The sequence below is a fragment of the Strix aluco genome, chromosome 2 (assembly GCF_031877795.1).
Source record: "Strix aluco isolate bStrAlu1 chromosome 2, bStrAlu1.hap1, whole genome shotgun sequence".
NCBI classification, from domain to species: domain Eukaryota; kingdom Metazoa; phylum Chordata; class Aves; order Strigiformes; family Strigidae; genus Strix; species Strix aluco.
In genome coordinates, this window is record NC_133932.1 from 130,319,931 (window position 1) to 130,338,308 (window position 18,378).

At 36.8% G+C, this 18,378-nt stretch overlaps 1 protein-coding gene across 30 annotated transcripts in view; it reads right to left on the reverse strand.

Annotated features, from left to right (window-relative positions):
* DLG2 (discs large MAGUK scaffold protein 2) overlaps positions 1-18,378 on the reverse strand; it is a 1,053,560-nt gene that overhangs the window by 232,904 nt on the left and 802,278 nt on the right. For all 30 annotated transcript variants that reach the window (XM_074816343.1, XM_074816342.1, XM_074816341.1 and 27 more), the window contains 2 exons: positions 15,069-15,137; positions 4,766-4,922 (listed from right to left, as the gene is read on the reverse strand). In XM_074816343.1, the coding sequence (XP_074672444.1) occupies positions 4,766-4,922; positions 15,069-15,137 (226 nt within the window). The remainder of the gene's footprint in view (positions 1-4,765; positions 4,923-15,068; positions 15,138-18,378) is intronic.

Genomic DNA, 18,378 nt, shown 5'->3' on the forward strand with positions numbered 1-18,378 from the left:
TCACTCTACACAACTCATAGTTGCCCAGCTGAATCATTCGATAGCCTCCATCGACTTTAATGGCAACCAGACACTCAGCAAGCATGTGGATGTCTAAATTTAAGTATCTTAAATCTGAGGTTTAGTCTTGTCCAAGAACACAAAATTCAGTAATTTCAAAGGCTAAGATTCAAGTGCTAATACTTGCTGTTACCTCCTTATGGCTATTAATTCACCTTCATTCTCTCTTTATATACATTTTTAACTTGATGCAGTCTTGTGGAAAATTATAAAACTGTTTGAAAAACAGTGTCATCATAGGAATTCAAGGAGCAATATACACTAATTATTTGTGGGTAAACTGTAAATCTGAATTTTGCTGCTGAACTTGCAAACTATCTGTGCATTAGGTACTGTACCTATAGATAAAGTTGTCCACCTGGCACGGACAGTGCTTTGAAGCATGCAGGTTAAGACACCTAAAATAAGTAGGTATGTTTTATCATAAATTTGATTTGCGATTGTAAGGCAAAAATTTATGTGGAGCTTTTTGTTTGAATAGGACCACATTCCTCCTCCTGCCTCCCCAGGAATTTCCCCTAAAAATTACAATGTATTTATTATGAGCCTCTTTCCTAAAATGATAAGATTTGTACTGCTTTCTGTCAGCAAGGATGTATGCACAATGGGTTGCCATTTTATGCGTATGGCTTTTGGAAATAATTTGTTCTCATGCAGGTGATTTTCACTAACAACACTGGATTCCCATTGCTATTTTAATAGGCAATATATCCCTTAGCATTGGAAGTGGAATTTTAAATTGCAAGAATGGCATCAAGGAACATTACATTTTATTTTTATTGGAGACTGAATTTCCCTAACACATCGAGAACTTGGGGTTAGATCAGAGTTCAAGCAGCCTCTAAGTCTAGCCCAGACTTCTCACATGATTTTAAACAAATCAGTTAACATACTGGCACCTCATTTCCACTGCTCTAAAATGGAAATACTTCTATTGATATTCTGAGCTGTTTCGTTTGGGTTATTCATGTAATCTGTGTGTACACAGCACTCAAGTCTTGATGTCAATAGTATTCAAAATGCTACTTGATAACATTTACATCGTACTTAATAAAAAACCAATACTACAGGGAGGGATATATTCTGTTATACTGATAAACGTACACTAGTGATGTATGCATTTTAAAGATGTTCAGAACTGAGAAGGAAAATGTTCAGTTTGGTGGTAATTCACAACAGCATAATGAATTACAGCATGACGAAGCCAGTATTAAAAAATCCTACCTTTTAGGGGGAAAAAACAGCTTATCATGAATGTAACACCATAATTCATTTTTTTTCTATTTGAAATGTTTTACTATTTGAAATAGAACATTCTCTATTATTCTTCAATTTGCCTTCAAGGTTCGGATAGGATTCATTTTGCCTCTGCACAGAAGCATTGGGAATATCAGCCTGCTTTCTGAGATAAGTTTTAAACATTTCCAGTCAATTAACTGAAAACAGAAAAATACAGCTATCACCGCTTTTCCTAAGGTTTTAGCCTGTTTCCAAAGGCGGAACCCTGTCACTACTGATCCGGTGATGCCACCTGGTGGCATTGGGGAAAAATAAACTCAAATTTCCCTCGTCCATGGGGCCAAGGCTGTGGCATAATCTTTCACAGACCCCCTTGAGGGCTGTAGGCTTGGACCCCTCCCTGTCATGTAACAGCAATCAGGCAGAAAGAGAGGCAGAGAGGTTATGGGATTTGTCCAAGCCTTGTGGGCTGACTCTGAAACTATGTATACATTCCAAAGGCAGTGCATATTCCTAGCTTTGTTGGGACTCATGGATTTGCAGTCTATTTAAGGTATTTTTATAGGTACCTTCCTAAAGGTGAGCATACACATCTCTCAACCAGGCAACACTATGCCATATTCACAGCACAGGCAGGAATTAGGAAAGTGCTGTGATCCTCCTCTTCCATACAGGAGATTGAGGCTTAAAAAACCCAAGCACCTTGCCTAAGGTCACATAGAACAACAGCAAAATCAAAGAATTAAATCCAGATCTCCAAAGTTTAAATCACTTACTATGCTTCCTGTCTGAAAGAAATTTAACCAAGCCTGAGTTAATTAGAAATACTAGCTTTGAGGGTCCTATTTGTTCTTGGTAAATCAGATTTGTTCTGTTTTAGAGAAACAAATGGAAAAACTATTTCTGTAGGGAAATAAGTGTTTCTGAGGGATGAGGCAAGAAAGAATAAACAGAGGAAAACAGACCTACTTTGTGCAGCCCTTATAAAATTAAGGTGTCTGGGACCCTTCACCAGACAATGGTCTAAGATTAATCAGCTCTAAAAGTATCCTGTGCATGACATTTCATTTGCCTGAATATGGAAAAATGGATTCATAATACTTATTTGTGACTAAATAAGTAAGCAGTGCCTGACTTGGTGATTGCCTGGGGATATGCACGCAGTCTAATTTGGTAATAATTTCCATTCCTCTCTGCTCAATGAACAAATAAACTACTCTTGCATGACAAGTAAATGCTGCAGCAACACTGGTAACTTTAATTAGAACTTACGGGAAACATTGTTACGAAACAGACAAAAATCAGAGTTAAAAATTCAGCTGTGGCAGTACCGTACAGTGCTAAATATATGCCTGCTTAAAAATAAAGGAAAATGGACTTTTAAATTTGTATCTGAGCTTCTGGATTTCTGAATACAATGTACTGTGAAAGGTTTTGATTTCATAGTGCTCTTTCAATCAGCCTTATTTTGTTGCATGTAGCCAAAGAAAAATAAATTGCATAATTGCCCTGAAGAAATTTCCATTTCTATTCTTTGGGTTTCTTGTCTGTTTTCTTCTTGGGACGGCCTTTGACTTCCTTATCTCTTCATGCTGATAACCTTGTAAGAGTCTATTTTGGTTTTATTTCAGTTTCCTACAAACTTTCTGCTTGAGATCTCTTTAAGGCACCTAAACATCCTTGCTCTTTCTCAGTTTTTCTTAAAGCATTTTCAAGGAACAGTTCTTGGTAAAATATACTACTATAATACTCACAACTTCAAGGTTACTGCACCCCTTTGGTGCTAACTCACTGGATTTTCCATGTATCACAAAGCAGCTTCAGCCACCTTTTCAGACCAAAACATTGACAGGTGGAAGGTAAATTCACTTTTCACAGAACAGACCAGTGGCCAAGGCACTCCTTAGCAATGCAGGAAAAACAGTTCCAGCTTCCTCATGAAGGGATTTAAACACTGACCAGGAAAGTGTTACAGAACCATGCCACAAACTGGCAAGCTAAAGTCATCTTCCACCCCAATGCTAACCAAAGTGCAGCCAAGGATGCAAGCCAAGGATGCAGAAAGCACAACAGTGGGAATGAATGTGACAGTGCAGCCTAGGGGGTCCATCACTCATCTGGGATGAATTCATAGAATCACAGAATGGTTTGGGTTGAAAGGGACCTTAAAGATCATCTGGTTCCAACCCCCCTGCCATGAGCAGGGACACCTTCCACTAGCCCAGGTTGCCCAAAGCCCTGTCCAACCTGGCCTTGAACACTTCCAGGGAGCGGCAGCCACAACTTCTCTGGGCAACCTGTGCCAGTGTCTCACCACCCTCACAGTGAAGAATTTCTTCCTTACATCTAATCTAAACATACCCTCTTTCAGTTTAAAACTGTTACCCCTTGTCCTATCCCTACACTCCCCGATAAAGAGTCCCTCCCCATCTTTCCTGTAGCCCCCTTTAAGTACTGAAAGGCTGCTCTAAGGTCTCCCTGGAGCCTTCTCTTCTCCAGGCTGAACACCCCCAATTCTCTCAGCCTGTCCTCACAGGAAAGGTACTCCAGCCCCCTGATCATCTTCGTGGCCTCCTCTGGACTTGCTCCAACAGGTCCAGTTGTGTGTTTCAGTTCTTTGCCTTAAGGCTATTTATTTACTTTGCATGAAACAGCCACAACTGTATCAATTTCAGATAGTTTCTTTTTTTTTGTAAGCTGTCATAATGTGAAAGGATATTTAACTACATTTTCAAGACTTACGTTGTAATTCAAAATGCTTTACATTCAGATTGTTTCAGTCAGATGTTCAATTACTTGACAGAGCCTAAAACATAAATGCTCTTTTTTTTAAATGCGTGCTATCAATATATACATGAAAAAAAATTAAAAAGATGTTTTTGAGACTAAGTATGCAAAATACAACCTCAGGCTGCAAAGCCTTTTATCCTCTAAAATTTGAAAATTAATTTCAGAGTGATCATCAAATTCATTAGAGGCACAGAGATAATTAACATAACCTAATTAATCTCCTCCTTGTATGGGGCCATTTGCTAAGCAGTTTAGTGCACACTAGATGGCACCCGTAGCCTAGATGATTTCACTGTACTGCTTTTTCTCCTCAAAGAAAAGCTGAAATCGGAGAAATCTTTGGACTCAGTAGTGCATTTTGGGCAGAATGGAACTGGATGATGGGTTAAACCAGGAGACACTGAGGTCTGCACTGTGTTTAGGTCCTCTCTGCAGTGTTGCCATACTGTAGATAGCATCAAGCAGAGAAAAGTCTCATTCTGAGCTAAGTACAAGTAACACCATTAACAAATGCTACAAAAACCAAGAGGAAATAAACAAAATATTCAGGGATAAACTATTTCCAGCCTGGATTTCACGATTTTGAAACCAAAAAGAGTTCTTTGTGTGTCCCTTTCAGTATAGGCAAAGAACAAGATTAAGTAGTTGCCCAGCAAAGCCCAACACGAATACTTACAGACAAAATTTGATCTCCTCGCTGCAGTTCTCCGCTGAGATCAGCAGGCCCGCCTGCTAGGATGAAAGACACGAAAATGCCTTCCCCGTCTTCTCCTCCCACAATGTTAAAACCAAGTCCTGTGGAGCCCTTGTGCAGGATGATTTTTCGAGGCTCTCTGTATAGAAACAAAGTTATAACGTTTATTTATTCAAAACCCTCCGTGTGTACACATCTCTCAAGGCATCCTAAGCATACTGTATTTTGCTTAAGATACAATGGTCTGTCATTGTCTAAAGAAACCATTTAACAAATGAGATAAATCTGTTAACTGGAGAACAGACAAAGTAAGAATTAACGAGCGTTCTCTTTTTTTACTTCCTCATGGCTGAATCCAAACGTCTCTATTAATTTCAGCCCACTGGAGTGATCTTCACCAAGTTAGGTGATAGATTTATTGAAAGAAAAAAACAAAGCACTGAACATATTTTATAATCTCATTTATAGCAATACTGTATATACAAGTAGAATCAATCTTTTTTCTAGTTCCAATCTTGCTTTTTAAACAAATGAACAAAGAAAAAATTCAAAACTCTAGGCAAAACAATGGCAAGCATGTTTGATCCTGACAGATTTGGAGCAAATACTATTTGTATGATCAAGCTAGTAGAGCAGAATCTCATGAAAAACTCCGGTTTGACATTATCAGGAGCTTGCAATTGTAAAGTCACACCACAGCTTTATCACTGAACCAGACCAAGGGGTATCTGGTTTTGCCTTACTGGTTTAAAAAGTTGTTCATTATGAAGGAAATCAATAAATAATAACAGCTACTTCTCATACAGCACTTTCCATCTGTAAATTGAAAATATGTCCCAAAGGATGTAAACATAATAGCATGTGTTTTACTGATGGGAAAGCTTATGTCCAGAAAGAGATGACTTCCCTAAGCAATCAGGGTAGCATCCCTGAGAAAGTGTCCCAGGTATTCCAGTTCCCAATCTCTACATACGAAGCCTCAGATCTGTCTCTCCCTTGGATACACAAGCACACACAACCACATATACATACACACGCACCATATTTATTGGCACTTACCCCATTTCAAATCCCTCTAATGATTTATTTTTCAGAAAAAGTGTAAATAGTAGTATCTGTAAATCTTAAGTCCAGCCCTGCAGATACTCACAAACACACACATTTATGTGTCTGTGACTCCTCACAGAGGAACAGGATGTTCTTCTAGTTCTCAATTTTTACAAATAAAAGTTACCAGCAAAGTGACAACTGTAAACACACACACACACACCATCTACAGAAACATGCTCCAGAATGTTTCTTGTAAAAAGGATCCAGTATTTCCTCTGTACAATATAAGTTCTACATCATATGAATGGCTTTTTCATTTCCAATTTGTTTTTAAAGAGAAGAAAAAAAGGGAGGGGGGAAAAAAGATTAATCGAGGGATGTCTTATTTGATGTGAGTTAAGTCTTATGGCTGTATACATGGCAACTTAATTTTTACATGATAATTCTGAAATCAGTTGGTGTTTGTTCATGTTTGCCCAGTGCTAATGTTCAAACAGTATCCCCAGCTTGATCATGATCTTTAAATAACATCTCAACTTTCTGAAACCAAATCTTAATATTTTTGAAAGAAAAAACTAAACTAAATTTTTATAATATTTTTAAAGGTGACTGTAACCTTTACTGAAAGTATAGTCCCACTCCATATGATTCTCCATCTTACAACCTTTTCTTAACATTTTATAGTCAGAAAACAACCTTTTAAAAATACAGCTGTGAGAAAAAGACATATTGGCATGAGGTTGTATATTCTTGAAGTATTTTTAACCAATCAGAAAATAAAAAGGGTTTTCTTTTCTTTTGGATCATTGTTGTTGATTTGCCGTGTAGCAACACTTTTAGCACCTTCTTAAATATGTGCAGATTAGACATAATATAATCCAGATCTAAAATATCTAAACAGGTTTTTAATTAGAAAGGGTGGCCTGGGGATTGGAGCAGAACTAGGACAGTGAGCTGGAAGCGTAGACTCCTTTCTCTGCTTAGCCAATGCACTGCTGAGTGATCATGACAAGTCATTTGTTCTTCAATTTCCTCATCCACAAAATGATATGGTGACATGTCGTCTTCGAGTCCTACACATCAAAAATACTTTGAGAGAGCTGAGCTACTGCCATTATTATTTACCTGAATATTGAGGAAAAAGAGGCAGTAAAGTCAAAAAAATACATTTCCATGCTCTGCTGGTGAGAAATTTGAAGAGCTCTTGTTCAAAATGAAACTGAGTATTTCCACATATGACAGGCAGCTTGGATCATAAAGTTGAAAGCCATTGCTATGGGCAAAACTAGGTCAATACAACTGGGTATCCACTGAATAGTAAGCTGTGCAGCTCAACAAAAAGTTGGCCCAGTTATTAATCCCCGTCTCTGATCAAGTCAGCAGATTTATGCCTAAAACGCTGTCAGTGCTGTTTTGTAATTTTGGCCTTTTGACAGCAAAATTCACATTCTGCTTTTGGATGATTATGTTCAGAAGAAGCTCAAACAATAACGGGGAAATGTCAGAAGCCGTGATTAGAACACAATGGTTTCTGGCTCCTGCTCTTTAGCCTAATCAGATCGTTTTGGTCATGAGTCAAGTTTGACTATATAGAGACTGACCAACCGTAACATGTCTTCGTATTTCTTTCATATCGGAGTATCCTGCAGAATCTGAAAGGTGGATTCAAGAACACACAAGTGTTGTTGTCATCATCATAGAAATAACCTTGAGACACAACTGTACTGCAAAAGCTACAGGAAGTAGTAGGTATATGCCATAGTATAATAAACAGCTAAGATTTTGTAAATATATCATGGTCCACACTTGCATAGTGTACTCAGTGTGAAAATTAAAAAAAACCCAAACACCTTATGATGATAATAAAGCTTTGTAGCATGTTTTGAAGTTAAAGTAGGAGAAAAGTTTCTTAAGCAAACCACAGTACTGGCCACTGAGCAGGTGATCTCTTAAGAGTAATGCAGAGTTTTCAGACAATGCTTTAGCCACACTCAAAGAAAAGGCTAGTTTTGATAAAGCTGAAGATGAGGATGTTATATATTTATTTCCCTGATATCAAAGTTTATAGTCAACTCCTTTAATATGATGGTTAAGGAGCTCTAAGAAGAGGTGCTCCAATTTTTCTTGAATATCTGGGAAGCAACATTTGGAAAAACTCCTTTGCCTCAATTAAAATTCTTTATGAATGTATCTCTAATACACATGAAAGAACACCAGACAGAATGCAGATAAATGTTGTAAAAGAGGAAACAATTAAAGACTTAAAGATGACATGGTAATGGGAGAGTAAGAAGTGAAAGAAAAGTAACTCAAATGTGAATTATGTTATCTTGAAGAATACACTCAGTAAAAATGTGTAGTTCTCTGCAGAAAACAGCAACTGAGGCAAACGTAATTTCAGGGTAACTTATTTTAAAAACTCACTGTTTTGTTTGGAGACAATAGGTGGCACTCTGTAGCTACCTGGTAAAACGGAACAGTCTAACATCCAGTGTTTCTGAAACGCATGTTTCTGCCTCCAGCTTTAACTACTTATCCCATTTACAATTTCTTCTGTGATAAATACAGCTGAAGGTAAGTTTCTAGGTGCTAACAAAGCATACTAGCACTTTAATTTTGTGTGTGCATGTTTTATGCCCTCCTGCAGCTTTGTACCAAATACAAACAGAGAAGAGCAGCAGGGGAAATCAAGCAGAAATTAGAAAGGAGTGTGAGACGAAAACATTCCTGGACTGACAATACAGCAGAAGGGAAAAAAAAAAAAGAAAAAGAAAATAAAAGAGAGAAGAGGATAAAGAGAGACAGTGCATCTGTAAAGGAGAACCGGGAAGGAATTAAAAAGGTAGAGAGAAGAAAGGAAGATTCACTATAATAGAGCCAGGAGCAAAGGAGCAAATAAAGTGCTGCAATCCACACAAATTTACAGGCTCAGAAATCAATAGGAGAATCAATTTGGATGGACTTGGTTACTTGCTTCAGGGAATGCATCAGATCAGATTCTGTAAAGCACATTATAAATTGCAGGCCTGGTATAAGAGCAAAGTATTATTAAATTAACATTTGAAAACAACAAGTAGTAACAAATCAGAGTGGGTAAAACTTCAACACTTAAGAAGATTTCTTCTCTCATAAAAATGTGATTAAGTGAATAAATCAAAAAAGGCATTTTTCCTCCACAACACTTTTTTTTGGTTCATATTTGTTTTATTTGCTCATTACCTTGAAATTAGCTAAGAGTTTTGTATCCACTACATTTGTACTAAGTATTTGTTTTGATCAGTTTACTGTTTTACAATAAGAAAATCACAAGGCAAAAAATGTGAGTATCCCTAGAATTCTTCTATAGATCATGAATCCATAGTAATTATATATTTAATTTACGAGATTAAAAACTGGACTGATAAATGAAGGGGAAGAGCTTTCTGAAAACAAGGAATTCTTATAATAACTAACTGAAAGAAAATCCATTTTTAATTTGCTTATTTTGTGCTGCTGGTTACATTAAAGAATACAGTCAGTTTTAGTATTCATCTCACACTGACACAGCTCTGTCTTTCTGTTTCTTTTCCACCACCTATAAAACTGGGGTGTTGAAATGATTTTATGCTCTTTGGAACACCTACAGAAATACTAAGCACACTGGGTGCTTTAAAATATCAGACCCTAGAGAGTTCTTCAGTTATATACAACGAAAGAGGTATCCCAGATCGGCAGGAACTTAGAAATATGGCTTTGGTCTTGCTTTAGCTGCAGGTTTTTTGTTGTTTTGGTGGTTGTTTTTTTTTTTTTTTCAAAAATGCTGGTTGCTTCACAAAGGATACTGGAATCATGCATCCATTCATGCTGATCTGCTGTTACAGTAACACACATCATAGAAAGCCCAGAAGAGTATTTATTTAACTTACTGCTTGCATTAGGGTAGCACCCAGTCTCCAACTAAGGCCCCACACCCTCTCTGCAAAGCACTACACACATACAGTGCAACAAAAAACATTCAAGCTACTTAAAGTAGCAAATAGCAGGAGGGAAAATTGAAGTAGAAATTGTATTAATTGGTTCAAGTCACACATTAGTAGTACATCAGGTGGAAAAAAACCCCCAGATCTAAGGGATCAAGGCACCCTTCTCCTGAGCAGTATGGTGTTTGGCTTCTGACAGTTACCTCTGTGAGTACTAAGCTATGCCTGCTTAGAGTCAGTTGGCTAATCAAGCCATTTCTTTTTCAGTACAATACTTCTAGTTTTCCTCTCATGCTTCAAAAATTTCTGATAAATAACTGCGTGTTTATTTCAGACAGCCAAAGGGCACTCATACTGGAAAGACCTAAAAAAGGTAATTCAAATAGATTGAGCATTCTTCTTCACAGCATTTAACACAGAAAGCTAGAATGGACAGAGAATGTGCCAGAGTGTATGTTTTAAAATTTGATTAATCACACAAGAGAGATTTTGAAATCTTAAGTGACTGAAGGCCTGGAATATGCACAAACACTTTTTTAAAAGACTCTGAAGTTCAGGCAAAACCAAACTCACTTGGCTTATTTAAATTTTCTTTTATAACTTCTACAAATCTGCGTCACAACAATTTAGAGAAAAATCTCTCTGTAGCGCTCTCATCTGTTGTTTTATTGCAGTACTGTCTCTGTAGCATCTTGGCTATTGCTTTTCCCCTTGTTATTCCCCTTTTTGGCTTGGCAAAACCTTTCTGTCACAATGTGAAACAGCACTACCCCTGTCTTCCTCCCCAGCCCTCCCTCTGATCTACCTTTCTTGTGAGGTTTCCAAAACCCCACGACCTGGCAGTGGTAGGGAGCTGGCAGACCTTCCTTTCTCCAGTCCCCAGTCCTTTACCATCTCCGAGCCTAGGAGAGGCTGAACACATGTGTTACCCATCAGTGTTGCACCCGACCCAGTGAGGTGTAACCCCTGATTTGTGACTTTAATTATTATTATCCTGATTTCAATTATGATTGAAAATAACAAAAATACGGAAAACTTCCTCTTAGCTATTGCTGTCACACTGAGCATCACTGTCCAGAGGGGTAACTTTGCCTTCTTAAACTGAGACAATGTTTTGGTCATGTGCAGAGCATCCATTTCCATTACCTGTAATTGATCAGTGACTTATTTCATTTTACTAAATGTTGATATACTAACAACTAAGCATTCAGCCTTTAATGAGATGTTAATTTATCATATCACATAGCAAAATATAATTTTGCTTACTACAGTTACCCACTCTGCTTGAAACAAGTATTTTATCTGTTTATTTGACTATGGTTTCCTTGGCATTTCTTGTTGATTGAATGTTAGCATTAACTGTAGAAGCAATACTTTATCCTAACTTTAATACTGACTACATTTTTAATGCATTTATTCTGCAAGCATCATGTCTAACTTGTCACAAACTCTGAAGTATATTTAATATGAGGGAACCTACTGGGAGCCAGGCTTCAGCCTGACTGATGCATGCATGAGTGCACTGGCTTATATGCGTGCAACTTTATTTGTTTTGTGGGAACCCCTCTGGACTTTAACAGTCTTTCATTTTGTCTTTTGCAGAGAAATTAAAGCCTGCATACCAGGCAATGTTTTCTGCTTACAGCTAGCAAGATGGAATTGGCATACAGGAATAATCTCCTATTTGAAAAACTGATCTATATTTTTACCATGACACCTGACATTTACTTTAAATGCACAGGAGTACATTGCCTAGATTTTAGAAAACTCATTGATTTCTAGAGCGACAGTGTAGGACAGCTAATATGCTCTTTAACTTTGAAAGGGAGATGATTATTCCAGTATGCTTATTCATTTATACTTTGTCTCACATAAGCACTTGCCTCTCTTTCCTGATCCAGGAGGTGCATTATTTACATGCTAATTATCAAAATAAATCCTGAAAACTGCATCTCTGTTCCACCTGCTACACCCAACACAGGCAACTCCATACTGGAAAGGTTGCTTTGCATCCTGCTTTTAAAAACTATTGGTTCTATATTGAAACCACTTCTCTATAAACTGTTACTTACAGCATTCGATGGCTCTATTTACCATGAATGCTCCAGCTTTTCAGTTTGTAAACAAGGCTAGATGAGATGGAACTGGTGACAGGCAACCCTATTGCACTGTCGGGAGACAGGAAGTATTCAAAGGCTAAGAGAATACCTAAAAATAGCAGTGCCCCTAAGCCATGTTTCGAAATACCAACACACAGTCTGTTAGTAGCAAGCATCCAAAATTACTTCTAAGACACTTTTGAAACACAAAGCGGACTGTAGTATCTGTCCTGTTCAGAAAAAAAATTCTTACCCTTAGTCACTGTTCAAATGCTGTTTATTTATGTATAAATATTTATATATTTGAGATAGTCATGTTGATAAGTTCGCTTAAAATTTCCATCAAAACACTCTTGATCAAATAAGTTGAAATCCCAGTTCCTAAGCAGCTCAGCAGAAGAGATGACTGGTAGCATAGAAAATATAATTTAGTCTGAATGTCAACTGCAGAGAGAATAGCTATCGTACACCACTAACTTTATAGCTCCGTGCGATAGTACAGCAGGATTTCCAAATAACAGGTTTCAGCTTTCATCCAACATTTTTCTTATTCTGAATACTCACAGTTAAAATTGTTCATTAAAACCATTTCAAAAAACTCAAGCCAATGATATTTTCAAATTCAAACGTTATATTTTACCTGTTTTTAAACCATGCAAATAAACCAGTAGGGAATTTACAAATTAGATCACACTAACAATAACATCAAACACCTGTGAAGTTCATGCTTTTATACACATAATAAATCTGTTCACCTCATGTACAGTTATTACACTGTGAAGAATATATGGCTTGAATGTAAAGAAAATTTAATCTTTAAAAACATCTTTTTTTTCACCTTGATACCCATTTTTTTGATGTACATGAAGTCCACAAACGCCCTCCCTAAAAAAATAATTGTTTTTATGTATGAATCCATCACCTAGATGAAAAAACTATTGAAGTTTTTTAAAAATCTGTTCTAGCCAGCTCAATGATCACATATTCAACAGGGTGGAAAGGAATAAATGCCAGTGAATGCCATTCCCCCTGTATTTCTTTAACCCTCCCATATTTCATTTCTCCTTCACAGGACCCAATAATTATATTACTTCAGTGACTACACAGTCAGTCACACAGAGCCAGCATGCAGGCCACAAATATAAGCATGTGCTAGGGATGCCTTGCAGGTAAAGCAGCTATTTACAAAGTGCATCTCAAAAGCAATATAATGAGTCACCTAAGTACAGGAGTCTACTGATGTTCCTAAAGGAGAAAAATAACTTTGTTTTGACCTCAAATTGTGTTAGCTATAAACATACTTAGCAGCATGGACTTCACATAAACATTAGAATAAATAGAGCTTTAACATAAAGAAATATTTAGGGCTGAGCTGATTACTCATTTTTGCTCAGCGGTGTAATAGGTTAACAGTCCCACTTTCCTATGTGAAATGAAAAATGACTCAGTGTAAGTTGATTAGTAATAATTACAAGCCAGATATTCTTCTACCTCCTGAACAGCAGGAGACCTGTAATATCAATTGCAGATTTCCTGCGCTCTAATGATTCATATACAATATATGCAACTTGTCTGCGTGGCCAGCACAGATTCTGCAATTTATCTAAAAATTCACGTAGACAGATTGATTTCAAAAATTCAGTAGGAGTTTAAACCCGCAGGATACCTCTTGAACTATGAAGTCCAGGAGACCCCGTCAGAGACATCATAACTGAATTTCTTTCCTTAAACCTAATTTAGCAAACTCTTTTTTTTTCTTTTTCCTTTTTATTTTTTAATCCAATCACCATTTTAATTGGTAAACTTGTTCTTGAAGCTCAGTTTATTTCAAACATCAATTTATTCATGAGTTGATCTGAGGAAAAGACAGGGGAATTTATTATAACTCTCTCTGTTTGTTAAAGAGAGAGATAAAGAAAATAAATCCAAAGTGAGGGTGTTTAAGCACTGAGACAGGTTGACCAGAACTTGTGCAAGCTCCACATTTGGTGCTAGTCACCGCTGCACTGAACAAGACCCTGAGCAACCTGATCTAACTTGAAATTAGCCCTGTTTTGAGCAGGAAGGTTGGATGATGAGAACTTCATTTACAGAATTACCTTCCAGACAACAGCCCTTAAGCCATATGCACCCTTCCTGTAGCAATTTCATTATTCAGTCTTGTTTTCAATGAATAACTGCTATAGCTGTCCTACACATTTTAAGTAAAAACTTAAAATGTTAGATCTCAGATCTAGATAAGAAAGAAAAAATTGAGACTTGTGAGAAAAACACTTCGGGTCTCACTTAGGAGTGGATTATTTCACATATCTACCATTTTATTTGCTGACTGCACCACGGTAAAGTTGTAACATAAACCAGAATACAATAAGATGACATCTTTCCTGTATGGGAACTTTGGATTCTTACTTTTATCACAAGAAAGAAAAGATTTCAAATGGGACCTGAAAGCAGCCAATGACAAGTTACTACCCATGCTTACAAAACATTTCAAACAGTTCCACATTTCTATGGGAGGGAAGAAACAAATCTAACATTTTTTGTAAATTACGCCAGTCTGTGCAACCAAAATCTGTGTTTCAGTGTTAAATATTGGCTTTTCTAATATTGTATAGATCCAAGAATATTAATTATGGTTGTGAATTATTCATACTTTACCCAATTGTTTTTGTTAAAATGGAGTCAGCTAAACACTCTGAGCTATACTTCTACAATTAACATATCAATATACACAGATATACACCAGCACAGGATTATTATTCTCTATCAGTACTTCTTCATCCTTAGTTCGGGACACTGCTTTGTCAAAAACAACTCATGCATACGTTAAGAAAATGGTGTAAGACTTCACTGGGTATTTCCATGATTAGTGGGAACCATTTTACAGCTAACACACGTAAATATTAACACTAGTCAAGTGAGATGAATTGAAGAGATTGTAGTTAATATATCTCCATGACAGATATTCTCATCTCCATGAAAACCAAAACGTCAGTGTAAGTATCTAGAAAGGATCAGCACTAATCTGAAAGTATTTATTTCTTCATCTCACAGACTTAAACACTGTGGTATGCAAAACCACATCTAGTTGACAGCTATGTGTGTGTGGGTAGTTCAGTGTCTGGCTTAGTGGTATATGAGAGCTCTACAGGCAGCTTCAACAGAGAATGATCTTACCCTTCCACAGAAATGGTCCGCTGCAAGCTCACTGTGGGTGGACGCGTTGCAGTGCTGTGCTGGGAATGACTGTATGACCAAGGAAGAATAAAGAAAAGCATTTGTTAAAGAAATAGAAGTTTCTCTTGTTCTTATTGTCTCTAGCAGTTTAGCTAATGCCAAAATAGAAATAACAATCAGATTGTTTTACATGTCTAAAGCATTTTGACTTCAGTGATGCTCATCGATTCAAAAAAGGGCTCAACCCTACAATCTCTCCTGTTTAAAATCAGGTTTCATTCCTCATTAAGAGCAGACAATGAAGAGAATAAGTCCCTCTTATCTTTCTTACTCTTTTAAAATATATATATATAGACACAGTTCACTGACTTAAAATAACCTAGATGCTAATTGTTCTGCTAAATATACTAACCATAAAACACAAAGTTAATTTCACAGCAGAAGGTAAAACAGTAAATGATGTTATCCATCTAATTCTCAGTGTTTCTCAGGCAGAAAGCTCAGTAAAAGAAGACATGCATTGCTTATAATTGCACATAATGTAACTTCAAATTTTACAAATTTCAACCAACATTCACTATTTTTATCAGATTTTAAGTAGATTGTTTCCACATGAAATTTATCAATCTGAGACACAACATTTAGAAAAAAATGTGGTATTTTTAAAGCAAAGCACACTCTCTGAAAGAAAAATCTTTTTGACTGAAAATCCTGAGGTCTAATGGCTTCTCATATGTTATGTTGTCATGACTAAGGAACCTCAAAAATAGTTATTATGTTACATAAACCCAACAAATTACACACTATACATTAACTTCAGTACTGTACTATTGTATAATAATATTGTACCACTACTGTTCATGTAAATATAAATGGATAACAACACAGCATCAGTCAAAGGTGGTTCTGTGATGATCAATTGCATTCCTTATCCAAGACAATGTATATAAAAATAAAATAAAAAAGCAGAAGCATCTGGGTATATCTTCTGATTAGTTTAAATGGCTACATCACACACTGAGGCCCAGTATTAATACTGCAAAGTACACATTAAAAATAAATCTTTAAGTCAGTTTTATATCACTGACTCTAACTGCAAATTCTGTCTTGCTTTCAAACTTTGTATACAACTTGAGCTGTTTGTTCAGAAGAAGCACAACTTATTTTCATTAAAAGCTAAGACGTTCAACGTTAGTGAGCAACACATCTATTCTATAGGCGTTTTATCCTGTAGCAGAGTCAATACTGTCTGTCTGACAGAAGAGATGTGATTTTTTGTGACACACGATATTATGCCACAGGACAAACAAAAGACCTGCTACCTGCTGGTATTTCCTGTTGCAACAATTGTGCTCTTGTTTCATGTTAGTAAACTGCTGTACTCATCCTTGCTCTGAGTATTTCAGAAGGTTTTTGGGAAGTTTGGGAGTTTTTTATCCATTTTACAGCAAAACACAGGATGTACAGGAGTATCGTGAATCTCTGGCATCATGGTTTGAACAGAATAGTTGAGCTAGACAAACATTGCGGAATAATATTTTACGAAGACTGGTTAAAATTTCACATTAAGTTTTCATCTTGCAAATGATTTGAGATGTGCATTTTTAAACTACCTTTCTTTTAGCGTTTATGCATTTTTAAAAATGTAAGTTTAGGTTGTGGCTTGTCTTCTGTCCCTCTCCCTCTACAGAGCTGGAAGTGAACATATATCCTTATGCTCCTGTACTGACTTCCCACACAAAATTAATAAGGGAGAGAACAGCCTCTACCCTGAATCTTCCCCTGTATACATGAGAAAGAAGTGGCACAGCAGAGCCATAACTCCTACATCTTCTCCCTGTGCAGCTTGACTCTCAGAAACTTTATTCCCTGAAGTTGCATCAAATGATGCAAAAATATGGCTGGTACAAGGAACAAGAATGCAGCAGAGGAGGGACGATGATATATGTCATGGCCCTCTAAGTCATACTGTATGTCAAGGTCTGCTTCTAAGAGAAGGATGGCAATGCCGTGCCTGAGCTATACTGCCGATGCCAAACCCACAATGGAGACTTTAAACAAGCAGCTCATATTCTTGCAACAGATGCTACATATTTTGCGGGGGGAAAAAATCTATTGACAAGGCATGGCAAGGTAGAAACTGAAGGTTTCATGCAGGAATTTGATTTATTTCACAGTATGTTGTGTAGTGTTCTGTTTTTCAAAGAAATGTTGTCACAGGAAAGGGAAGCTGAGGAATGACAGCTGATATGGGACTTTGCTTTAAAACATTTAAGCTACCTCTCCCTGTTTCAAAATCTCCTCCTTACTAGAGCCATGCCATACTGTTATGACCAGAGCCATAATATCTACATCCAACCACAACTTGCCGAGCAGGCTTGAATTCTGAAAGCTTTGTTTCTTTTCCTGAAAAAGATTTCAGCATTGCCCCATTTTTACTACAGCAAAATTATTTATGTAACTATGACCAGTTTCAAAATGACAAGAGCATTAAAGGTAGGACTTTCAGTTGATAAGAACTAAAACCAAATAATTTCCCATTCATCAACAGAATTAGTAAATGATGGCGGTCACAAAAACATATTGAAAAGTAAGCACTTGGGATGTGACTATGTTTGGATGTCGGAAAAAAAAATGGGCTACATTCAGCAAAGTAATTTACAGAACAGTGAATTATTGCTCCTGCACTGGAAGATTCAAAATGAGGAAAGGGACCAGTCTGATCACTGTAATAGACTCTCAGTCCCCACAGCAATGCTACATTTTACTGATGAATTCAACTACCTTTGAGAATTGATACTTAACCCAGGCTACTTTGTGCAAAACCTGAACCTGTCTGTTTCTAAATACTTTATATAATGGATGAATAAAGACTAGGAATTTTGTCACCATACTATTCATAATGGCCTTTACAGAATTAGCAAAACCTCTTACTGTTTATAAAAGATCTCTGTTTGACTTCAAACACTCTTCTTTGACATGGAATGAATTACCTTTCTGAACACAGGCCTACCCAGATCTAAAGCTGGTATTGGCTGCAGTCTCATAAATTTATTTTCGGATGACATTATTCATGTATGTTAAAAAAATGGCCATCTCTTTATAAATGGAAATCATTATTGTTGAAAACATATGATTCCTATTTAGAAAGGTTAGTGCAAATGCTATTGATGAACTTTCTAAGGAAAATCATTGTTGAGGCACAGAATTTAAATGAGAGCAAACAGCATTTCCAGAAGTGATTAGAAGCACCAGGTTCCTTGATTTTGGGTGTCCAGTCCGAAACACTTCCAAAACACTGCTCTGCCAG